We start from the raw sequence: 25,953 nt of genomic DNA on the forward strand, positions 1-25,953 counted from the left end.
TACATTTCATCACATGACAGTCATCTTGGGACCAAGGATGGGCAAGGGGGAGGGGGGGAATCAAAGTCAGTAAACATGCCAAAAACCCCCTTGTTTGTAATATGTTGCTCACAGTTGTAGAAATAAAAAACCAAAGCTAAACTGTTAAAGTACAAAACAAGTTAGAGATACCTAGTCATGCACTGGTGAAATAAGAAAGCAGAAAATCAGGAGCCAGTCACACTTTTAAACCTGGTTAAAGCAGCATCAACTGACTGAAGTCTGACTACTTCAGCATTACTTCCAATCAGTATTAGCAAAACTGCCATGTCAGAAGTTTCTTCATGTATCCACTTTTCCCATTTGCTCAACAACGAGTTCTCTTCCAGGCTTTAATAAGAACACTGCAGGAAGCTTACAGACACGGTAGTATCCTGTTGAATAAGACAATATAGCTTCAGTAGTTTGTCCTATATCATATATGGTTTCACTTCTTACGTGTGTTACAGTGCTTTAGCACATTCAGGAGCAGTGTGAATAGCTTGCCAGCTTGAAGGTAAACCTGCCCTCATCTGCAGGGTACATGCAGCACTCTCCTGCCAGCAGGCTGCTCAACTGCAGCTACTCCACATTTGCTTTGGGTTGACTCACTTAACCTGTTGTTTAAATTCCTTATTTTCACCTCCCAGTAAATCTACACAGGATGATTTTGCCAGATTCATCACTGACAGCATAAGTAAATAAACATTTTCTTATCTGCAGAAAGTTGCCTGCCTCTATTTGACCAAGGAATTCCTTTCCTTTAGCTTCCCATTTTGTGTACGCATGTCAAAGTTACTGAAAAACTAGTTGAATCATTAATGATTGTTATTTAAACTGAAAACGTGGGTTTTAGAAACAAACCACCTGGTGTTATTGTTGAATGACCCCAACATCAATGAACGTGGCACACTTCCTGCCTGCTTATTCCCTACAAGCACTAAGCAGCACACCCCAGGAACTGAAGATTTTAAGTGACACTATTTTAGCTGTTCTGAACTATACCTACAGTTTCAAATAGTCTCTCTACTGAAGGCATTGTGGAAAAAAACATTACAAAAAAGCATGCAGAAATCGCATCCTGACTTTCCACCCAAAAACCAGATTTCCTTTTCTCTGAACATACCTCTACCCAGTATCAGAATTCCGATCTACTATCCACGACAGAGACTAGCCTGCATTCTATATGGCTAACACTGTCTTGGAAATGATGATAATACATTAGCCTGCATATATCATTGATATGGCGAACAACGTTTTTCTTAAATAAGAACATCTCTGAAGACTACTTGCTAGGCATCTTTAATTTACCAGCAATGAAAAGTCCAAACAAATCTGTAATACATACACACAACCCTATCATATATTATGCATTAAGGCAAAGGCTATAAACAGGAAATAAGCACAATATTGTTTATAGCTGCTTATAAAACATGTCTGGCTATTTGAGTTTTGCACACAGCATAACAACACTGCAGTAGAGTAAACGTCAGAGAATTACTGGGATTTTGAACAAAATTACAAGCTATCTGCATTTAAAGCAGTTTCAAGTATGAACAGCTTTGTTACAAGACATGGTTATAAAAACTTACGTTTTTTGTTTTTCTTGTAATTAAATACTTCAGGCCCCAATTTCAGAATCCAGGAAATCACCAAATCATTTATGACGAAAAAGATTAGAGAACATGTGGCTTGGTCAAGAATGTCATACATCAAAATATAATGAGACAGAATAATTTTGAATACAGACCAACTAATCCTCTAACAAACCCAAGCATGCTTTCAGTGCAGTTATAAGCTACTGCTACAGTACATTACATACCTGCCTGTTACCAGTCATTTTAATCAAATACTGAAAGTTGTCCCAGCATTCTAACAATTTACAAATGTATATACACATCAGAAACCCAAGTATATTATTAAAGTAATATAAAATACTGTTTTACGGAAATGACTGAACAGAGGTGTAAAATCTATTGCACAACCTAAAAGGTCATTACTTGGAAAAATCCTGAGCTAGTGTGCTATTACCAAACAATTCAGGCACTTTTTTTTTTTCCTTTTTTTTTATTACATAAGCAATAAACTTTCAACATATAAACCTCTGGGTATAACAACTCAAGTTCCATCCATAGCATCATGCTTAGAGAAAAAAAGTATTCAATAAATAAGACTCCCTTCCATGACTTCTTTACTTGAGACTGGTATGTAAAAGGAACTAAAGGTACATACTGCAATGTTTCAATTGAATACTGTACTTTAAAAGCAATTATTAAAACTGTAAAAAAGTTCTGCAGCATTCCACTACTGAAAAATAAAGTTATTTTTAATCAAGAAAGCTACAGGGTTAGTTCCTTTATCCTATTTTAAATCTTGACAAAGGTGTCAAAAAAATGAACAGATGCTCCCTTTGCTGTGCTATCCGTTTCGACTTCAGGATCACAGCTCAGTTCAGGTTTCTGTTGCAATATTTAAATTTCCCTACAGAGAGAAAAAAAAAATTAATGTCAAGTTGTAACAATGGAAAAAAGCCTCCCAACTTCTGTAAGCACTGTATTATTATAGTATGTAACATACAAGACTTTCGATTATGGATTGAAACAGCACAACTCTAAAAGACTGTACCTTAAAGGATTCATATGCGTAATTATTTCAAAAGGGTGAAATAAAGATGTTCAGACCAGTTTAACAAATCTCAAGGACAAGTTTAATCGTTACAATAGGCAAAAATATGGGAAATGCTAGAATCTGAGGAACAGGTTTGGTTTTTAATAAATAGTCAACCAGTAATCAGTATGCTGTTAAGAAAATGGCTGTGTCATACTTAATTCTTCAGGATTTATTTTACTTTAACTCACAGATATTCAAGTTCTTCATCAGGCCTAAAAATCAATATTCAGATCGTATTATGCTTCTCTAATTCAAATCATAATCTCCAGCAGCCAGATTGTGTTAAGCATGCTTTATAGGTTCCAGACAAGAACCTTAATATCCAATTATAGAAGAACATTGGAAATTATTGGGGAAAAGCTCACTACAATAAAATTATGGCACTTCTATGCCCATATTTTTTGGAAAAAATCCTCCATCTATTTTCCACTAATTCCAATTCAATTTACCCTTCAGAGATCATACCTCTCAGAGTCCATGCAAATGTAAAAGGCATTCACCAGTATACTTCAGTAACAAGTGACCCATTTACCTTGTCCAAAGTGTTTGGTTTTCCTTCTGGCTTTTTTTTGTTTGGATTTTTTAAGTGGTTTTTTTTGGTGTTTTGGTGTTTGTCCCCACTGGGCTATAAACTTGAGGTTTTTTGAAAACAGCTCTAAGAACCTATGCTGTGCTCCAAGAACTGAACTCTAATCCAACTACAAATGCTTATGCAAGTGTATTTGCTTGTAGCTAGGTGGACACAGAATTACAAAACAAACAAGAATTTGCATAGGAACACAGAACTGCAAGGCGCTGTGTAGGTCATCTAATTCAATTTTCTGGTGTCACGTGTAACCTCATAGTACTTTGATCATACTTGATCAATTCTAATAAAGGATTTAGAATGTTTTCACTACTGATCCTCACAAAAGCTGTAACATTTTATATGGTTCAAAAGTTCTTCTGCAGTTCAAGATTATCATTGTCCCATACACACTGCAAATCAAAAGGTATAAAAGAGATGTGCCTAATTATTTCAGCTTGAGCTTACCAAACCATTTTACACAGACATCATATAGCATAGGATGTTTTATTCAGGACAGCACTCCAGCGTGTACTTTAAAGCACATGATTAATTTAAGGTAACATAACAAAGAGGAGAAGCACACAGATGTAGTCAAAAAAATTATTAATACCCTTCACACTGATTTAAAGATGTAGCCTAAGAGGACATAGCTGTTCTTGGGGTTTTTTTTGTTTTGGTTTGGTTTTTTTGTTTGTTTGGGTTTTTTGTGTGTGTGTGTGTGTGTGTGTTTTTTGGGGTTTTTTTGTTTGTTTGTTTGTTTTGGTTTTTTTTTGTTTTTAACACAGAGGGTCACTTTCTCTTCCATCAATAGGAAGAGAGATCAACTGAGCTCAAGGAGAGAATACTGAAACAGAGGCAACTGCAGAAGCTCACAGGCCACCTCTGATTTGCAATTACCCAAAGCAAGTTTCAGCAAGTTTCCATGGAATAAACATGGGGGAAACGGGAGTGCAGAATCAGGTTTGCCTGTAAAATACAGAGAGCCAATATTCCAGAAAATCCCATCCAAGTTATTCCATGGGGATTTAAAAATTGGAATGGATCATATGAATATTCGTATTTTATAAATGGCTTAGTGAAAAATAAATTAAGCCAACTTACCTTTTCTTTCCTCAAAAATCCATCTCTGAATTTATTAGTGGTAAATCCCCTTACACCAACAGAACGTAACCGCTGGTACTTAGCCTGAATATATAAACCCTTCTGTACTAAGCCTGATTTATAATGGGATTGCAAACGGCCATCTGCAAAGTTGCTCTGTAAGGGTGGGGGAAGGGAAGAAAAAAATGTGCAAAATGAGGGCACCAAAACTCAATAGTTTTTATTTACAGTTATACACATGTAACACAGTACTGAACAAGAGAGAAGTATGCATTTGCAAGTGCTGAGCCTCCTCCTTTATTTCCCATTTAATATTCCTCAGACCACTAGTTACCATATGGCTCAAAGAACTGCTGTATTGTACTTACTGTTTAAAACATTTGAAATTATCTTCCTCATAGGAAAAAGTAAATGTATTATACAACATTTTAACACGTTTTCAAACTTTAATGAAAAGTAAACCAGAATCAACAAAACAGTTTAAGACAACACGTCACTGTTGCTAACAAATTCAGTGATGTCAGGCCTGCAATGGGCACACATGGCGAATCTAAAAAAAGTCATACTGTACAGAAGTCAGTATATATATTTTTCCTATAGTTTTAAGATCTTACGGTCTGAACATACGTTCATTGCTCTGTGCCTTCATTACCTCCAGACTAGAATACTGTAAACTCACCCAGTGTGGGACCAGGAGCAGAGGCCACAGGATAATGAAAGGCTTACAGGTGAATGGCATTATAAATACACAGAAACAATATAGCAAGATCAACACTGACCACAGCAGTTAAAGTTATAAAAAGGTTTTCATTATTCCATTGTTAACTTTGTCTACAGCTGATTCTGTTCTACGTCAGTAATACCGCACTCAGACCTCCAACAAAATAGGCAGTAAAAGTCTTTATGATAAATGAAGTTTTTCTTACTCTTAATTTCTCAGTTTTCCAGTACTGCCATTTTAAGTTTTCTAACATAGTCCGGACAGAAAGCATGCCTGTATATAAATTTAAAGGTTTTCCCTCCTCCAAGTTTAAACAAACAATGGCTTTCCAGCTAAAAAAGGAGGAAACATCCTGACCATAAAAAATTCTTGTCATCTTTTACAAACACCTTTAAAGGGCAGGAGGGAACAAAATACATCACAGAAATAGACCTTCTTGAGCATTACCCAATTGTTTTGGTGAAATCAGTCTCCTTTTGACAGAGTATGGATCACTTCAAGAAAAATCACATGCTCTGGGGTTGCAGTAAGTTTGCAACAAGTTGCAGTTTTTCCACTGTGTTTTCCACTGTGCGGCTGGTGAACAGCTAAGAAAGGACTGCGCAGAACAGTGGTTCCTTTATGCAAACGCAGATGTTTTGTTATTTCCCAGATCATTTCACCCACCTACTATGTAGGCGATAACCAAGAAGCTGGCCCCATCAGTCCCCCATGGTTACTCTTATGGTGCTTGTAGGCAGGGGACACTTGCAGAGGGCTATTAAATGCTAACCCCTTTCCTGAAAAGTATCAGAGCCCAGGCACAATACAACTAAGTGCAAGTAAATTCTTTAAGTAGGTATATGCCTACCACAGGGAAAACCAAAGGGCATTTTTAATGCTGGATTAAGCCCCCGAACACAGTTAAGATTAAAAGTTCCCATTTCCCCCACAGCTGCTGCGGTTCTCTGCTTTGGCATAGGTGGCTAGAAAGGAGGCCTTAGTGGTCTGCCACTGCATTTATATGACAGCAAGCAAAGCAGCAGACCAAATAAGAGAGGGGAAAAGGGTACAAAATACTGAAAATGAGATTACACACAGCTTAGAAGTTTCAACTCAAGTACCTACGTGTTCCGTAAGCGGGGAGGGAAGGGAATAGCGGTATTATTGATGTACAACAGAATCAGCTGCAGACAAAGTTAAACTATATATCCATTCGGTATGTAGGCACTGCAGTCACACACAGCTTGGAGCAAAATGAGGTAATCTAAGGTATGTGGAAAACATCATCAACTTCTGGTCTAAAGTAAGAAAAGATCTGCTAAATTGACATCTAGTTTTATATTAAGACTATTTTATAAATAATGCTAATGACAACGCCTATGAACCAATGGCCTCAGGCTCTGAAATAAGTCTATATGAACAAATACATGCCATTGCACTGGGTCTGGCTGGGACGGAGTTAATTTTCTTCACAGCAGCCCGCATGGTGCCACCTTTTGGATTTGTGACTAAAACAGCCCTGGCAACACACCAGTGTTTTGGCTATTGCTGAGCAGTACCTGCACAGCGCCAAGGCTTTCTCTTCTTCCCCTACTCTGCCCCCCAGTAAGCAGGCCAGGGGTGGGCAAGAAGCTGGGAGGGGACGCAGCCAGGGCAGCTGACCCGCGCTGAGCAAAGGGATATCCCGTGCCCTGTAGCCTCCTGCTCAGCAACAGAAACTGAGGGGAGGGGGTTTTGGAGCAGGTACCCAATGCTTGGGGACCAGCTGGGCATCAGCCAGCTTCTGGGAGGTGGTGAATGACTTTTGCATCACTTCTTTCTTCCTCCTTCCTTCACTTCTTAAACTGTTTCATCTCAACCCTTGAGTTTTCTCAGTTTTGCTCTCCATATTCTCTCTCCCACCCTGCTGGGGGAGGAGGGGAGCTGAGGGGAGAGTGGGCAAGCAGCTGTGTGGTGCTTAGCTGCTGGCTAGGGTGAACCCACCACAGGCATTAACACACTGAACTGTGTTAAACAATAAATAAGGTTTTTTTTAGTTCTAAAGATTACTGTGTATGTACCCACTTAAACGTTGGCTTAGTGATTCATTGCAAAGTGTCATTGCAAAAAAGACCTTTGAAATTTTATAAGATTTCTCCAGATCCTTTATAAAACAGTTTTAAAATATCTTTTTTTTTTCCAAAATGTTTAACATACTGCAAGACAATGTTTTTTTTTTTTTTTAAATACTCTAAGTAACCCCCCTTTTCTGCTTATTAAGTTAAAATGCCCCCATTTTACATACCAAGAAGCAATGTGGTGGGGTCGGGGGGGTGGGGGGAATGGGATTGTGTGTGTGTGGTTTTTTTGGGGTTTGGTGGTTTTTTTTTGTTTTGTTTTGTGTGGTTTTTTTTGTATGTTTGTTTTTAAATAATCAGCCAAGAAAGTCTCCCAAGTGTAGAAGATAGTCAAATCACCTTCCTAAGTAGGTTTCAGCAACAGCATGGGAAGGAAAAACCCTCTACATTACGCAGGAAGAAATTAAATGTAAAAAAAAAAAGTTGATGGAATTAAGTCAAATCAGCACTGCTGTTTCCATGGCAATGATAAATGTGCTATACACATACGCAAACTGCAATACGAGTGCATATGCTATTTTCCCTACAAATATTAAAGCACCATAGGACAGATCATTGGATACAGCAATATTCAGGCAATATTCATATATACGTGCGATGACAACTTAAGTGGACGCTTTCACACTTGCATAATCTCCAGCAGAACTGTAGGCTGATGTAAATGAAGGCTGCCTTCCATTTTCTTTATATCACATCAACTACCAACACTGCCTCAATGATATGGCAGCCAGTGTTAAAGCCCTCCATCCCCTATAGGCTGACAATACAGAGGTGATATGATTACGAGGCTATGATGTCCTTCATGTTAAAATAGTTACATCAGGATGACACATTAAATTTGTTAACGTCAGCTTGGAAAAAAACTTTCTTTTCAGCAGAATAAAGTTGCATTTTCTGCTAGTGTTAACTTCGCTATCTAAGATTGACTGGCAAAGCACACCTAGATGGGAGAGCCTGGAAAGCCTTTTTATCCAACAGTTCTCTTGTGTTTAGTCTGCAGTGGGAGGGGAAGAAAACCACAAACGCCCCCCCCATACCTACACTTTCCCCCCTTTCAAAATTTCATCCAAAATGCCAGCTACTTAACTTAGCCATCAAAACTTTACTTCAACTTCACTATCTACAAAACAAGAAAGATGACTACCTATTCTGTGTGTTATTTTACTCTTGAGAACACACCTGTTAAATAAGTAGGGGTAATTTTAAGGTAAAAAATTAGAGTAAGTTGTTCTGGCTTTGATTAATACTTGTCTAATATAAAGAGCTCTAACTGGATCCATGCATAGCAAGCCACTGTCAGCAGAAAGTGTTTTTTGTTTTTCTGCTGACCCTGTGATATATTTTACAACCAGAAGGCATTAGAAAGCCTCTGCACTACCCCAAGAAGCAGCACAGTTGCCCGCCCCTTTACCACCTTGAGGCCCCGAGAAAAAAGCTTCACAATTTTTACTTTTTTTTTTTTTTAAATGCATAGATAGCAGCATGCAGGGTATACACAAGAGGTTAGTTCCCCAGAAATCCCTATATGAAAGGGCTAATAAAATAACAACAGCAATACAATTTTGAATGCAATACAATTCATGTCTCCCAGTCTCAGGAAATAGTTCAGGCTTCCACATGCATCAGGTGAAGGAAAGAAAGATGACTAGCTTGTTTTTTGGATAGATAAGCTTTCTAGTCATTGTCTAATTTCTGCAATTCTCACTTTCAACTTTGCAGTTAACTTATTTCAACTGCACAGATACAATATTGGACAACCCTGCTCAATCTACTGCCAGTCCTCTTACTTACTAAAAGCTAAGTCTCCCATTATTTCAATGGAAACAATTAGGCTATGACGACACTATTTTTCATGGCATTTAATACCTTCAAAAATGTGTCTCCTGTTACCAAACTCAACGGGATCAAATCACCATTTTATGTAACATGTGTCTGATAAAAGCTGATCTGTACCTTAAAGTGTCTTCTGATGGGTCCTGCATTTTCAAGGTGTCCTCTAATGCGTCTGTGAGGGTAAGTATCACTTGGTTTTGAAGAATAGTAAGAATTCTAGTAGGAAAACAGAGTTATTAGCATAATGTTACTAAATCATTCAAGAAAAAGATAAAAGTTTCCAGGTTATACTAACAAATACTGCAACTCTTTCCATATTGTAGCGTTTGACACAACGGCACTGTTTGAAGGAACCAGAGTAACAGGAGCACAGGGCCTGGAGCCCAGGTTGGCTGAAGAGATGGCAGAGCCCACAGAAGCCAAAGATGATACAGACCATCCTGCTGGAATATCTCTTGTATCTCTTGGAGAGATCTAAGCAGGTAACAACCCAATTAAGGTTTTCCACCCCTGCCCCCCTAGAACAGATGCCTTGATTTGCATGCAGCAAGTGTAGCAGACAGGCTGCTCATAGCAAGCCTCCCTTGAGTCAGGAATAAGGGCAACGAGATTAGTACTCTGGACATCCCTGGTTAGCAGGTAGTCATCATAGGTTAGCATATTTCAGAGCAGACACATGCACTGTGACTATACACAGCACCGCAGCAACCAGAGAATGAACCGTGTAGCATGTTACATCGGTCCTTAGAAGATTCTACTTTTAATTCTGTATTGCAGGAGAGCATTTTGAAGATTACTTGCCTGCCACAGAAACACACGATTTCAAAAGCAAGTCGCACAGACAAGTGGTATTGAAATTGTGTGTCAACACACTGAGCAGCTGCAGTCAAACAGCCACGGTTGCCTAAAATAGAGCACTCCCTCCAGCCACTGTCCTACCTGTGTATTTTGGCCCTTTTCCAATTCTTCCATGACAGCTACCTCAAGAGGCTGCACAGAACTAAAATATCATTCTCTTCCATCATTGCATATGATTATAAATATTTACACAAGCATTACATACTGGCATATACTACATTAAAGTCATCTAATGCAGACAGAATGGACTTGCTAATGAACTTCGCAATCAAATTATTTTTTTTTTATGGTCCATTCTTGAATAATCACAAAAATGTTCCAATACTGTCGAACTCTTCTTTTCAAAAGAGATTTTAACAGCTTCAAGTACATTTTAAAAAGAGCCTAAGAAGAGAACTCTCATGAGATATTTCATATATACTAACATCTAATAATAAACGCAAATGCATGTTTTGCTGTTTACAGAATTTCTGTTCTCTAACAAAGCACCAAGCCTTTCCAGTGGCAGAAACACTTTAGGATATGCTTTCTAATATTGTTACTAATTTGGGGGGAGGTGGGGGGAGGCAGTGCTAAAAACACAACAGAACTGCATTAGAATCCAGGTTAACTTTTAACTGGGATTTAAGCTACCTCTTTTTTTTTAGAATATATTATTGCCTACAAGACAACTATTTAGCTTCTTAAAATGCCTTGACAAGAGGGGATTCAGCAGAGAACAAAAAGAGAGGAAGAAAGACTTTGTGAAGTGAGTCAAAATGGTTTTTCCAAGAAAAAGAAAAAAGGTATGGAAAATTAAATACACAGAAGAAAAAGCATGTCAGGAACTTCGCAACTCCCTTCTTATTCTAAGAATACGAAGATACTCCATGAAATCAAATTAACTTTCCCCACACAACACATAATTAAGTCAGGAAGCTCCCTGTTGAAGCACACTCCTCCTTACAGCTGAGAATTCAGCAAGATGAAAGAAGGAAGAAAAAACCCCAACATTCAAGAGAATTTCCTGTTATAGTTAAAAATAAGCCTTTGGGAATTTAAAGCAAGCTTGTCTCAACTAACTGTGGATACACCCCTTCCCATTCTCACCTCCCTCAAGATTCAAGTACATTCATGGAAACAAAAACATTAGAACTACTTAATGCACAGATACAGCAATCTACTCTTCAAGAGTTTCTTAAACCATAGGCTTTAAATTAAAAACAAAAAAAGGGGGGGGAGGAGGGAGTACAAATAGATACTTCTTCTGATCTTCGACTTTTTAGCTATCCTCTTTTTGTCAATAGGGTACAAGGCTAGATGGACATTTCCTACAATCAAGGCTAGACAGACATCTGCACCTTCAAGGCACAAGTTCTTCTCAAGTTTAAGCTCAAACCCCGGTTATTGAATATTCAACACAAGAAACACTCCCCCTTCACTGGCCTGCTGTAAAATGGTGTTCATACCTTGCACTGGAAAGTTCATATTGGTTAATCATGGGATACCAAAAGTAGGCCAACCAAGTCAATACCATTTCCATGTTTAATTTTAACCAAAATGACTAATATCATCCATTTAACAAGAGAGCAAAAAGTGGTGTTAATATCACATTTTGATAGTTTTCTGTAAGGACATTTTAATATGATGAACACATTATCTGTTTTCACATTAGGCAACATCCTACCATCAGTTATGATCTACTGATCAGGCTTTCAGTTTTCAAGCATCCATCTTTTACCAATGCTGATACACGCAGCTCCTCAAGCAAGAGTGATAAAAAACAATAAAATTTTACTAACAAAGATGAAAATGTGCAAAGATTTATCCAATACTTTTTTTTTTTTAAATCCTGTGTTATAATTTAAGATGCTGCAGTGGTTTTCCTGTCAAATACTCTTTTTTTAAAAGTTATTTTTGCCATATTTTCTGAGCCTTGGCACTGTTATGCTTGTCATTTGAAACCTGGCTCTCATACACTTTTCTTTCAATGTTTACCTGTTAAAAAAAAAGTAAACAAACCTGAGAGGAGTGTTGAAGGTTACAGTTTTTGTTTTGGATTTCCAAGGGTTTGCTTTTAAGATTATAGGCAGAACTCTCCTCAACAAAAGTGGTAAGAGATGTCTATTGTGTACTTTTTCATGTGTTTTCCCACACCTTTACAGTTTTGCAGATACAATGTGCTACATCTCTTCTGCAGCATGAAACGGCTTCCCACAAGAAATGGAGAGCTCTGCTTGGACTGTGAAACCAACTGAATCAATATCTACCCAAGAATCTGCAAGACTGAGCAAAACCACAAGAAGTTACTTTCTTATTCAACAACTCTTATCTTAGCTCTTGCTTGTGTTTCAAACTCTTCCTCAGTTTTTTCATGTATTGCTGTGCCCCAGTAATATATCCTTCATTTTAGGATGTTTCCTATTTAAAAAAAGGTGTCCATCAATGTTCCAGTGACCCATCAAACCACTTCTTAAACCCAACGCATTATTCTCTGAACAGTGCCTTTTAGTCATGGTCCTTACGCTTTTCAAGGTGCCTGGCAGTGTTTGCACCTGAACTGTACTATTTTGATACAAGACCCACTGAATAGCAAATTCCAAACATTTGTCCTCTTGCAGAAAGCAGCTACAAATGGCTTTTACCTTCATTCATTTTTGCTTTTCCAAGGCTGCTTTCAACTCTACTAATGTCACACTTCCAAAAAAAGTACTAGTGAATACAGTTACGCAGCTCTGAATTTATTACAGAAAACCTGCTCAACACAGAAGTGATACATGTGGCTGAAATTACTGTTGGCTGCTAGGATGGCACTCCACTTAACTCCCACAACAAATACTAAAGCGGTGCTAGCAGCTTACACATGGATATTGAGTATGAGCTATTGCCCACCAGGATAAGCTCTTCCCCAATCACACCCAGTCCTGAAGAACTCCTTCAAGGAAAGACATTTTGAGCACCATACATTCTCACACAACATGTCGACACGTCACGGGAAGTGCCACACTACTGGAGCTAGCTTACTCAGCTGAATCATTTGTACTGCCTCAGATAGGAGTTAGCTGCATTAGGGATCTGCTCTGCCCAGGAAAAATGTTCTTTCTGCATTACTTTACCTATTGGGCATTAGACATACTAGATAAACAGGAAAACAGACAAGGGGAGCAGAATAAGAATCAAAAGGCAAGAAGAGAAACACAAAACCAGAAGAGGAGATGCAATTAAAAAGTGCCAAATCACCTACTGTGGACACATTTGCAAAATGTCTGTAAGCCCTCCGAGCCAGTTGGTGAGCATTGATTAATTCTATTTTTACTGACAAATGTGGATGGCAAACTAAAGTATCTTATCTTCCCACTTATCTGCAAACCAGCTTCTGCATGGCTGACTTCATGAAGAGTCATTCCTTCTTTAGGATGCCTTGCATTTGTAATACCCATGCTTCCATAGCTACTGTTGTTCTGAATGGATAACTCCTCACTGCAGTGCAACGCCTTCTAAAAACTGCATGCTTGTAGTTCACTATTAGATATCAAAATGCAATCTAACAATAACTCAGTTTCTATTTCAAACTAACTCCCTTTTTATTTGCAATTACTTAATAAGCAATTACTACTTGGTTTTGGGGACTTCAATCTTACTCTTGAGTAAGTAATATTTTTTACCATTAAAAACTTGTGTTCTTTTACTCTGAAAGACACACTGTTTTATCTGCAAGGCAGCTACATTTCAGTGATGGTCAAAAGTTTGACTAAATAAAAGCTACTTTTGATGGACCTCAAAAGTTTCATGGTCTTCTGGAACCCTGTCTGTAGGCTATTAATTACAATGTATAAAGAATGACAATTTGCGTTAGTCTCCTTATTTTGCACCCACCACAAAAAAAAAATAAGGTTTTGGAATTATACCACACACATTAATAAAGCTTTTCTGGTCTCATGAGTTCTGTAAGTTAAACAAGCACAAACACTGGGAAATAAGACTACATTTATTTAGAAGGAATTTTCCAAAAGTGACAAATTCATTTCTACTGAACCTAATATAACCGTCTTCGCCATTTCAGTATTAAAGTACGTCACAGAAAGATAGCCTAAAAAAGAATAAGTGCCCAAACTAGCTTTGATAAGCACAATACCAACACAGACAAGCTATTCCACTGTATAACATTCCATCCTCGGGAACATCATTTCAGACATTTTTAATTACTTGTGACTTGTTCCTCATTTTTATTTGTTTTTAAAATAAGAGCTTCCCAGAACTTTTATCATGAGGAGAAACACTTTTTTAGTAACAATGCTACCTACACAAAATAAGCTTCAGATCTTCCCTTCCAACCGCTGACAACTAGAATGCAGTATTCTTTTTCTCAAACTGTTCCATATTACCTCAGGTTTCTGCTCAACAACAAGGCCTTCTAATTTATAGTTTAGGTAGTACATCATTAAGTGGAAGAAATGCAATATTACATACAAATTTATTTTACAAAGCTACAAGCAATATGAGTTTTTATTTCATGAAGCCCCTTAATCAATTAATTTCAGTAAGTCATTCTGAACCTAAAATTTATAGTTCAAAAGTTTAGTTTGACCTCTTCCTGCTATTCAATAAGAGATCTAAAGTTAACCACCTTATTTCCAGACTAGCTTAAAAAATGTTTTCATTTCACCCAACATACTGATCTAAACTAGCTTTCTGAAACAACCAATCCCTGGCCAACTCACTGCTAGGTCATAAAAAACAGTAGCAGAGTTGTTATGGGCTACCGCATAGCATGCAAAAGCAAAAAGAACTATTCTTGTTGTATCAGCATTTGGCTATAGACGTGGTTTCAGCTCACTTGTATTAATCTATGCTTCAACAAATAGCTGAGGAAGTACAGCACTAGAACTGTGAAATTATGAGCAGTTTCATTGTTGAGCAAAGTCTGAGGATAATACAGCCTCCCTTGAAATTTAAAAGGGCAAGACATCGCAGATTGTTAAATTTACATCAGCATAGACAATGCAGTATAAAAATGAATTATAAATGCAAGAACAACAAATGCAGGAGCTACTAATTCTACATTTAGGCTTACCAGGTGAGGTTTCCCAATAAATTTCCTGAAAGGTGGCTTAATGAACCTCATAGGCTTTTGGAAGCCATCAAGTTGAGAGTTTTGTAATTTTGAAAGACTGCAGCTTTGCTGGTTCCTGATGTGTATGTGTGAGAGAAAGAGAGAGAAAACAATTAAAGTCTAAAGCCACAGTATATCAAACCCCTGCATTTTAAATGATCTTAGTCTAGCATCTGTATCACTTCGAAGTGCAAAGCGATGCTTTTTAAGTAATTTTTTTCTAGGACATTTGACAAATTCCTAGTCTTTTGACTAAACTCAAGCCCAAGTTGCAGAGAATTATACAGTAAGCTGTATTCTCTTATGCAATGACAAATTAACAGAGATACTCTGCCGCCTTGAAATCCTTGCTATGGCGATCAGGCTTCCCTGGCTCACCCGCTAGGCCAGCACGGCTGGTCGTTGCTGCCCTCCGCTGGTTTAAATGCTTTCTGCAGTTCAGCAGTTTTATACCGTACTATCTTTAAAGTTGCACAGAACTTTCCATTTCATGAAATCCCAAATCCAACAGAAGGTCAGATAAATAGCTAGATGCTCCAGTTTCATCCTCAGCAAGCAGGGTGTTCTGGCTTTGGCCTTTTGCTTGCTTGGTTTTTTTTTTTTTTTTTTTTACTGAGCATATTGCTAATACAGATGTGCCCATGGACCTCTAAATAAAACATATACCATGAAAAGTAACCACCAGCAGTCAGAATTCATAGTTCACGAAACATACAGAAACGGTTTTGATAGCTGCAAAATAAATTACTACAGCAAAAATAGAGGCACACTGGACTAGCTCATAGGCACTGCCAGTATCTCATACGTGAAGCATTAAAAACCCCCAGTCTCAGGAAAATTCTACCCATCGTTCACACCATTACTGCCCTCAGCCCACAGTACATTGTCTACGTGACTCTGACAGTGTAACCCCTCCTCACATCAAACTCCACACCTACTAGAGAAATTTACGCCTCCTGCTCTGAGCAGCATACTGTCTTGCTTACCTTTTGTGTAACTGTGGTGTGGAAGTGGCAAAAAAAAGCCCTCCCAGATAATCAGACCAAACATACACTAAAGACATAGCCCCAGGTACATAAAAGGCGATATGCAACAGCCCAATATTTTTTATTTTTTCTCCCACTTGGTAACTTTTACTTTTTTTTGTTTAAAGAATCTCAAATACAAGAAATATTTCTTCTGCAGCTTCACAAGTCAACTTTCCCAAATATGTGTGCATTGCCACCATTTGCCATTATAGACTACATTTAAAATGAACAAACAGCAGCATATTAAGAGCAATCTGCAAATCATGACTATGTATCTACAAGTGCAGATACATTGCATTACACTCTGGCAATTCTTTAATCAATATTTCTTTAACACGAATAAGTAAAGTCATCTCTGTCATCAACCAACCTCGTAACATCAAAAGTGAAACAGGATGACTGAGGTTAGCAAACACCTCTGGGGCAAACACCTTTAACAAACCTGTTGGAGGAATTTATAGCAGTAAAAAGGTATTCCAAAAATCTAGCTTTTCTTCATAAAATTCTCCAAGATCAGAAAAAAAATCCAATTCTTTGTTGATATTCCACATGACATTACAAAACAACCAGGGCAACACAACAATGTATTTGTCCTAGAATGCTTTTATGAAACTACAGAACACCAAGAAAATGTTATATGGCACATCAAGGAGTTTAAAAATAGTTAAGTATCTTTAAATTCATTTCTTCCCCTCTTCCCATTCAGTGCTACAGTTTGAGCTTGCTTTTCATTTTTTTCCCACTGCAGCTTAACCTCCTTCAAGGTAACACTCCATTACAGAGTAGTTTGCAACGTTTGTCAGTTGAATTTCAGTCCGAGTCAAACTTGAAAGGACGAACTATTGAAAAGAATCACAACAAACGTGAATATAACTGCGGAAGAGTCAAAAAATGAATGTGTAAGAGAACTACAGGCTTGGGCCAACAAGATTGTTATTTGCTAATTACCTTGGAGTTACACCATCTACATGAAACACCCTCTCATCTTCATTCTTCAGTCTCTCTTTTCTCCTCCTTTCTATATCATGCCGTAGATCATTTGGATCTTCTAACACTCTCATAATGTTCTAGTTAAGAGAAAGGGTTAAAGTCAAGTTAGCTAGTAATAACTAAACATGATTCTGTCCTTCAGGGGTTGCATCCGGTATATAACCTTGTTAACGTAGTTCAACTATCTACACACAGGACAGATGCACATCAACCCAAGGATCCAAAGTCCAAAATAATAACAAGAAGTAGTCCCAAACAACTACCCTTTCTTGCACCATCTGCCTTTTTACAAGTTTCCAAAAAACAGCGAACAGAGCACTGGAATTCTGCATGGAGTTGCCAATGCAAAAATATTCACATAAATTCCAGTAAATCTTAAGGAGTTCTACTATTCTCAAGTTGAAATTACATACCTGTACTACAGAAAAAAAAATGGTAACTAAATCACAGTAAGCATAGCTTGAAAGTGGAAGACAGAAAAAAAAAATCTTATGTCCCTGGATGAAAGCATGGGATAAAACAGCATTCTGACGAATTCTGTGAATGTCAGGCCATTTATATTTTACATCAACATTAGGGTAGAAGAAACATTAAGGCTTTTTCTAATCTCAGAGGGAAAGTAAGAGCCACACGTCAGTCACCTACTTACACTATTTAAAAACAGAGAGCGGTTCAAGCAGCAGGAACAACCACACTCCAGCTACTCTGGAGAACACACCTGCATGTTACTCGTCAGTGAACACAGTATACTTGCACCATTGTGGTATCTGTAAATATGCTCAAGTGTGCAGTTCTCTCAAAATAGTCAGAATTACTGATGGTCTTCAAAGCATGTAAAATCATGTACCAATAGCAAGGGGAAAATTGTTTACATCTATATCATTTTAACCAACTGTTTGCCAAAAAAGTTAAGTAGTCAAGATACCTGGGGAGATTCAGATGGCACAGCTCGTTTGTTCTGAAGTTCTGCTAGAGACATATCAATCCTCCTGGAACACAAAAATACTACATAAGAACAAGTGCTAGCACTATAAATAGCAAAAGCATTATTGATCAACTACAGAATTCTTTACAGACTATGGGCAGCTAGTTTAAAGTCAGTGAAAACACACTTTACATTATGTAAAATCTACTGAAGATTAACTACCTTAATGCAAATAAATTAAAGCAAAAAGCACATCAATTACCTGTGAATTTCTGGATCCAAATGTATTTTAACTTCATTCATATTTGCAACTGGTTTATCCTGAATTTTCGAGAACCGTTCATGTAGAGTTATGTCAGAAGATGTAAAATAATTTGCTGTGAAGAGATATTAAACACAAGAATGTTTATTTGCAGTATTTGAAATGCACAGTGGGAAATTGTATCTTTTAAAAGATTAACTCTTAAGAACACCAAGACAACTCCTGAGATTAAATTTCAAACTATTTCCACTTGCAGTTTAACATTCAAAAATGAAAGATTAGGTCAGCCCAACTTAGACATCTTTCTTACTAAGTAAGATTAAGCTCAATAGAAAGATAACTATTTGTCAGCTCTGTCATGGTAGCACTCAAATGAATAGAATCTATAAAGTTCAACAATGAACATGATGCAGCAGTCTAAACACTAAGCTGAAAAATTAAAGGAACTATATATAACTGGGAAGTTGCGACTACAGCAAAGCTCCTTTTTTCCTATCTTGTTTCCTGAACAAGCAGGTTAGTCTTAAGTATTAGCATAAAATCTTTTCAACCTTAACACTCCACAATAATGCCTCTATTATGGACTGAGACCTTCTTACAATCATTCTCCACCCAACTACTTTAAATCCTCAACCTACACTGTCCTTAAACAATATAGGATGAAGCCAAAATACAAATTAAGCCAAAGGCAAACACCTGAGACTTACAAGGACAGCATATCTAATTCAATAGATTTGTTGTTAATAATTATAAATACATAAACACATACATATACCCCAAATATTACAGCCACCTTTAACTTGATGGATAATTGTGATTATTTCCTGAGTAAATTCTCTCGATGGGTCGTTTTCAACATTTTGTGTTACAGATTCCATGTGCTCAAACACCGGATGAAAATTTTCAGTTTTCCTACCAACAGCAACCAGATCATGGGACATCTGTCTCTCTGTAGTATGACTAGAAGCAGTCCTAGAATAAAAAGTTGCAGATATTCACTTTGAATGAATTCACTATACCTGAAAACTTCAAATAGACAAGTAGAACAAAACAATAAATTAGGAGGTTCATTTTAAGAATAAATGTGATGAAACTGAAATCTCATTTTGTTCCTTTTTTTAATTAAACATCTCATAAGGCCATAAGGAAGAGAAGCTATAATAAAATATGAAGAAATATAACTAAACTCTCAGGAATCCTTGTTTCAGTGAAGTATGTAATACAAAATTTGTGAATTTTAAACTTAATTCATCTAGATTATCAAACAAAGGCAAATGAAGATCCTGATATACTACTGTAGTATAATTCTGGAAGGCAATTATGTGCGTGTCTGTTTATAAGGAGCTACCAGACAATTTTCAAGAACAGTTCAGAGATGTAAAAATCTCATGGCATCTTTGGGAACCGAATCATCCCTTGAGCCTAGCGAAACAGCTTTCCAGTGGCAGTGTGTGAACTAAAGAATGTGTTTAGCATCTTTTTTGTCAAAAATTTTACTCATTCTAAATAAAGTTTATGCACCAAATGGTTGCATTGCTGCTTAAGAATTGTTTTGACAAGGAAGCTAACACTTTAAAAACCCTGCTGTTCTTGTTGCAAGGAAAATGCTTGTCATTTGGAAAGATAAATTGAGGATAAAGACTCTGTTTGCTGTGCATTCTGCAAACTGATTATGTGCCTACCCATCCTGTATTTGAAGCATACCAAGACTAGAATTTCATACAAAAATTGTATCAGGAATAGCCCCTAGCAGGTGCCAGAAGTCATCTATTTGCCCCCAGTAAACTGGAAATAAACACATGCCAGAGGGAATCCAAACAACCTCAACTGCAGGTGATTTGAATAATCTACCTGGCCCCCAGGTTTATAAAAAAAGTATTCTTCTGAGCCAAGTCATTTCAAGTCAGGTGTTTGTTAAATGCCTAAAGTAGGCAGCATGACTATTCCCAGTCATCAGCTTCTGCAAAATTAGTGTTCTCATCTTTAAAAAAATAAAATATTTAGTACTTTTGGCTGTGGAAGCAAACCTTCCACACATGAAATTAGCTGTAATCAATATAGTAGTTTCTTCAGTCTGCAAATAATTACCATGTCCATTGTGCAGGACTTTCAAAAACAGCAGCAAGAGGCTACTAGACACAGGAGTCGTCCTGTGGGCTTGCAACAAAACCCAACAATAACTATTTTCTTTACGTTATCACTCAGGAAGTTAAATGCTTGTCCTAGCTGGGGATTGGGGGGAAGGCATTAGTCCACTTCCCTTTCCTCAGTCTTTAATAGTAGCCCCTTATGTGCAGACAGTAACTTCTCTTTGTAACTCTCCACTGTATTACATGTTTCTGAAATATTGGAAAAAAAAAAATCGATATAGATGTTTTATTTGGGACAAGAGGCAAAATACCTTTAAAATGAAGGCTGGTCATTTTGGAAGGTAAGGCAATCCCTTCCAAAAGGGATTCTACCATTATATGACGTTCAGCCAGTCAACAGCCCAGAAAAGCCTGCAAAAATCTACACACACCAAGCTGCTTACTCTCTACCATGTATCCATCATCCAGATTTTCATATTAGCACTTTTTTCCAATTCAGCCGGCACTGGGAATGCTAAAGGCAACCACAAGTATTCCACAGAAGATAGACAGAAGCAGACTCTACTGCTTTTCAGTTCTGATGCTTGAACAGATTGCCACTTCATTTGTTACAACAATAAATAACATAACCCAGGGATCTCAAATTTTTCCACAGCTTTCTTGAACTTGAGACCTTGAACATCTGAATGTGTGCTGGAGATTTATGCAATTTAAAAGTTATCCGATTATTACAAGAAATGAGGGATGACAATCAAAAAAATGCCACCATATTCCAGAAGAAAGCACAGGACTAGGCTTTTCTGCTTTTGCTTCTTTGCTTTTTAAAGAAAAGTAACACATTTACTAATCATAAGCAACTTCTAACTACAGGTTTGTATCAGGCATATCTGCTCTTTCCACTTCCTACTACATCTCCATGAAATGAACTGGGGGGGGCAGGTTTTTGTTTATTTTTTAATAGAGGTAAGCTGTAAGTTTCCAGTCTGGGCAAGTTAACATTTTAAATGAAATAAAGTTAAAAAGGTACAACCTTAGTTTGTCCTGGTTACCTCTTAAAGAAACTGTGATTTTCTCCAATATTCATAAACTGTAAAGAGACAGGAAGAAAGAAGAAGAGGTGAGGGGAAACCAATACCTGTACTTGGTCACCATTTTCTTCATATCCACTTTGATTGTGAGACGTTCCCTCCTACAGTTGGTATCTGACATTTTGACATCTGAAACAGTATGACTTGAATCATGCTGGCTATCGGAGGAATCTACTTTTTTCCTGAATTCCCCTTCTTTCCTTACTCTTTCCTTCGGTTTGTTTTTAAAAGATCTCAGATCAACATCCATTTTGGAAGAGTTAACACAAGCATCACAGCCCTTCTTTGAACTATATTTAACAGGTACTTCGACGTGCCCTTCTTCAGTTCGTCTCGCTCTTCCACCGCTAAAGTAATCTAACTCTTTGCTATTCCGGGCACCCTTAGAAGAACCATATTTCTGGTCTTCCTGCTTCACGTACTTCTGAGCTCTCTCGTCTGAAAAAGGCTTTTCCCCATCCGGATGCCTGCGCCGTTTGTGACTGTACTCATAGGCTATCTTTGTGACAGAACCCTCCGAGTACTCCCTTTCAGCCGATCGGTGGGACTGGGCACCCAGATTTCTTTGCTCCTCCTTTTCTTCGTAGGGTGGAAAAGAACGTTCTTGCTTCCACTTGGAATTTCTTGCTACTTCTCCACCGTCATACCTCTCCATTTCTTTAGCCCTTTTAGACGTGTGCCCATATTCTCTGTAATCGTGATCTTCAGGATACCTGTGTTGACATAAAGCAATTTACACTTGCACTAGAGAAGAAAGCGAGAACTTATATGTGCAGAATGTTGGACAGCAGAATGCGTGGCAAGTTAACCCATAATCCCTCACGCCAAGGTACAGATGTGCAGGGGCTCTTAAGAGGGAAACATTATCCTTTCATACTCTAGCCATCAACACGATTTACTTAAAAGACAAATACTTCACTACTACCAGTCGCCCATAATTAAACTACAAAGTGGCGAACGTGTTTCAAGGTGGATATCTTCAACTATAATGAAAACAGACTTTCACTTGAGGCTTTACACCACAATACCCAGGTTTTAATTATTTTATTCCTATACCTCTTCTGTAAAGAGCTCCTTGACGTAAATTCATCAGAAACTCTTCTGGGTGACTGACCATACTTCTCTTCATGTAACCTCTGGTGCCTCAAGTCATCTTCATGCCATTTTCTTTCAAGTTTACATGAAGCCCCTAATGGTCTATGAAAAGGTTTCATTCCTTTTTCATTTCCAGTAACTTTGTAGTGCTCAAACATGTATCTGTCTTCCATTTTGTGTTGGCAAAACGGACGATCATGCTCTTTATATGGTATTTCCGAGTATTTTGGTGGTAACTGGCATCTCCTATTGCTTTCAGTTCTTTCAGATGAATGTGTTCTGTAGGGCTTATGACTGTAAGTATCTTCCATGGGAATTCTTTTCAGGTTTGGTGAAGGTGATCTACGTTCATATATTCTCTGGTGGTTATTTCCATGAGGTGCAAACCTGGAATTGCTTTGTCCGTATTTTTCATCTTCTGTTCTCCAAGGCATAGGCTTCTTTGGGTCCTTACGAAAGCTTTTATATTCACAGTCATAATTAATATGAGCATGCCTTTGCCTATGGTGCTCTGGAATCCTAAATGCTGGAGATAAGGACCTAAGGCAAAAATAAAACCCACTTTGAGTAGTCCCATAAATTGAATCAACCTCTTAATGAGAGCATCTATCCCCTAAGGAAGTACAGTTTAGTACACACTAAAAATGAAAAACAAGATATTCAAAGTGTCATTTGCCTGGCTAGAGAACCAAGCTTACTTTTATTCTGTTGAAAGTTTTCATAGTAAAAATACCCACTTGAAATAGTAGTAAGTAAAAAAAATGCAAAGAGAGAAAAATGATTAATTTAAAACTAAAAATAAGTTTCATATATATGAAGTTTCCACTACACTGAAAACAACTGTTATACACATTTTCACACTTCTCAAGCATTCCCTATCTTTTGCAGTGCCAAGAGAAAAAAGGGGAAGGGAAAAAAAGCATATAAAGAAACACAAAAAAACCCCACCAACAACCCACACACCACCTTTTCAGGTTTTCTTTGCATGCCAAAACAACCCCCAAAACTGAATGAAAACATTATAAAATATCCTATTTTAAAAGTCACATGGGTAGGCTTTTTCCTGCAGAAAAGACCAAGTTTGAGAAAGATGCTGTGGGCTTTTTTTGTATAATAATAATAATAAAAAATACACACATGTATACATATGCACTTCCACACTTATTGCAGCTTTTGCTGTTAAAGATTCAATTGCTAAGATCCACTCAACTGCATCACTCGGCTTTGCATTTTCACCTACAGTTACAAAAATTAAAGCAACCTGCTAAAGAGTTTTTAGCCAAAACCTCCTTAAATAAAGAAAAAACAGCACAAGCCACTAGCAAGAACCAGAAAGTAATCCCAGACATAACAGTTCTGCTTGTACTCAAGTATTCACTGAACACTCTCAAGACACTCTTTAATAAAAATATCAAAAAATGTAAGTTGAAAAATTCAAGGATGTCACTTCCTTTGTACACATATTGCAAATGTACAATTTGCAATAACTATTTGCTCCATTTCTGCAAATGAGTTCAAACTCAGAAACACAGATTTTCATAAAAATATAATGGCTAACTTCCAATAGCACCCGTACTGCTGCGGCTGCCCCATGTTGTTCTTGTTAAGGCTTGCATTTTAATAAGAGCTGGGGCATTCCTCCCTGCCCTTCACTCAAAGGACATACTCACAACTATCGGTCTAGTATGGAAGTAGATAGAATTTCTCTCTTATAAACAAACAAACAAAAACCCACACACATTTTTCTGTGTTATCCAGCAAACCCCCTTGGTCTTGGTCATCACAGCTTAATTAGTCTGTTTAGAAAAGCAACCCAAACCCAGCAAAAAAGTAGTTTCATATTACACACTAATAGCTCTTGAAAGCTTAAAATTGTATTCCAGCCTCCTAGTTTTAACATCTCAAATCAGCACTGCAAGTCCTAAAAATTATGCAGGTAACTCACAGCATGAAGTAACCTGGATGTTATTCTGGTGACATACATCAGTGACACATGTCACCAGGCTAGTGTCCAAAAAGAAGGGAGCTGACTGCCATGTTTTCAGTTTGTGTTATGCTGCAAGGCATATCTAACTGTGCTGAAGATCAATTTGTGGATCAGCCCCAAGGGCTCAGAAAGCCTGAGGTGTCTGAACTGAGAAATTTTTTTTTTTAACAGTCAATCTGGCCCTCCCTGTAGACCAAGAGGCAAAACAGGAGTGAGTTACAGACATTAAGCACACCAGGTGGTGCTTGAGTAAAAATAACCTTAACTAGTTTGGTGCTTGGATTTTGTGCTTAAGGTAGTTCCAAGTCCCAAAACATGCAAGTTGAACAAGGTTCTTGGCAGACAGCAAAACCTTAATACCTTCAGGTTAAAAAAAAAAATTATAACAACAAAATTGCGAGTTGGGGAAAAAATTGCAGAAGGTGTTCAGTTTGGAAAATAAATTATAATTTATAAAATGCACTTTACAAATTGCAATTCTGGATGCAATTTTCTTTCTTCTATGCAAGTTTTAAGTCCTAATTATAAATCCCTATATAGAGCTACATTTCAGAACACAAGTTATAGATAACTATTTACCTTGGTTTCCATCGTGGTGATCTTGATCTAGATCTTGTCATCTTCTCTCACGTGTTTATATGAGTTTCTTGAAGCTGTAAAAATAATACAATTTACTAGTCTTATAACAGAATCGCACTACAAATTGCAAAAGGGACAGTTGTTTTTAACAAGTGTAGTATTAGATACTTCAAGGTTGGGGTGAGGCATATTTTTTAGGATGTTTTACCTCTAATTCCCATTTTAAGGCAAGTAACTTTCTTCCTAACTACTGATCTTGGCACACAGCTTATTTTCTTTATAAAGGTTTAAATATTTGACCATTGCTCCCTTTTTCTCTCCATTTTGTAATGCTGTCTATTCACTCTGTTTTTAAATGTTAATCTCCCAAGCAAGCTGCAGCAACTGAAAAAAATGCTGTTAATTGTTAGTATGCATTAAATGCTATAGATGATAGAGGGGGGAGAGGCAGCCAGCTTTAAAATCAAGTTGACGAAGAAAAGTGGTTTTGCATAGAGTTATATTCTGAATTTCAAATTTTTAATATACACTGATAGTTTTACGTGGTTACAGACCTCCTGTAAGCTTTAACTGCTCCATCAAGTCTTAGCTGCTGTATCATCACACACTTCATCCAAATAAAACCATGTACAAAATACCACTTTTCATTTTTATACTTAACTTGTTAATAACCTACTACCTAGACACACATCTAAATATACAATGGATGCACTATGACAGAAAGCACTGCTCCTGCATCCCGGAAGTAGCTGTGGGCATCCCTTCTCATAAAAGCTATGGAAGAATGAGAAAAGTATCAGTGGAATCTAACCTTCTTGCTCTTCTTTGCAAAAAGATACTAGAAACTTGGAAAACAAGTGATGAAAGGATATATAAAGTCACCAGTAATGTGACTGGTGAATAGGTATGAAATGATTATTCATTATTTAGCAAACACAAGGATTAAAGC

At 37.4% G+C, this 25,953-nt stretch overlaps 1 protein-coding gene across 1 annotated transcript; it reads right to left on the reverse strand.

The window, feature by feature from the left end:
- Positions 1-1,631: 1,631 nt before the first annotated feature.
- Positions 1,632-25,078, reverse strand: BCLAF3 (BCLAF1 and THRAP3 family member 3). Its single transcript, XM_082334325.1, has 11 exons — positions 25,005-25,078; positions 22,400-22,978; positions 21,391-22,056; positions 18,959-19,137; positions 18,166-18,280; positions 17,904-17,967; positions 16,937-17,055; positions 14,922-15,036; positions 9,131-9,226; positions 4,358-4,513; positions 1,632-2,499 (listed from the first exon to the last, which is right to left on the reverse strand). Exons 1-11 carry the CDS (start codon positions 25,043-25,045, stop codon positions 2,470-2,472), a joined length of 2,160 nt encoding a protein of 719 aa, XP_082190451.1. The 5' UTR covers positions 25,046-25,078; the 3' UTR covers positions 1,632-2,469.
- Positions 25,079-25,953: the final 875 nt, after the last annotated feature.

Source organism: Platalea leucorodia (assembly GCF_965183815.1).
Source record: "Platalea leucorodia genome assembly, chromosome: 2".
NCBI lineage: Eukaryota > Metazoa > Chordata > Aves > Pelecaniformes > Threskiornithidae > Platalea > Platalea leucorodia.

Coding starts and splice junctions, on each gene's coding strand:
- BCLAF3 (XM_082334325.1), bottom strand. CDS start 25,045: ATGACAAGATCTAGATCAAGATCACCACGATGGAAACCAAG. Junction 22,057..22,399: donor AGGAGCTCTTTACAGAAGAG/GTATAGGAATAA, acceptor ATGTCAACACAG/GTATCCTGAAGATCACGATT. Junction 19,138..21,390: donor AAAATGGTGACCAAGTACAG/GTATTGGTTTCC, acceptor TTTTTATTCTAG/GACTGCTTCTAGTCATACTA.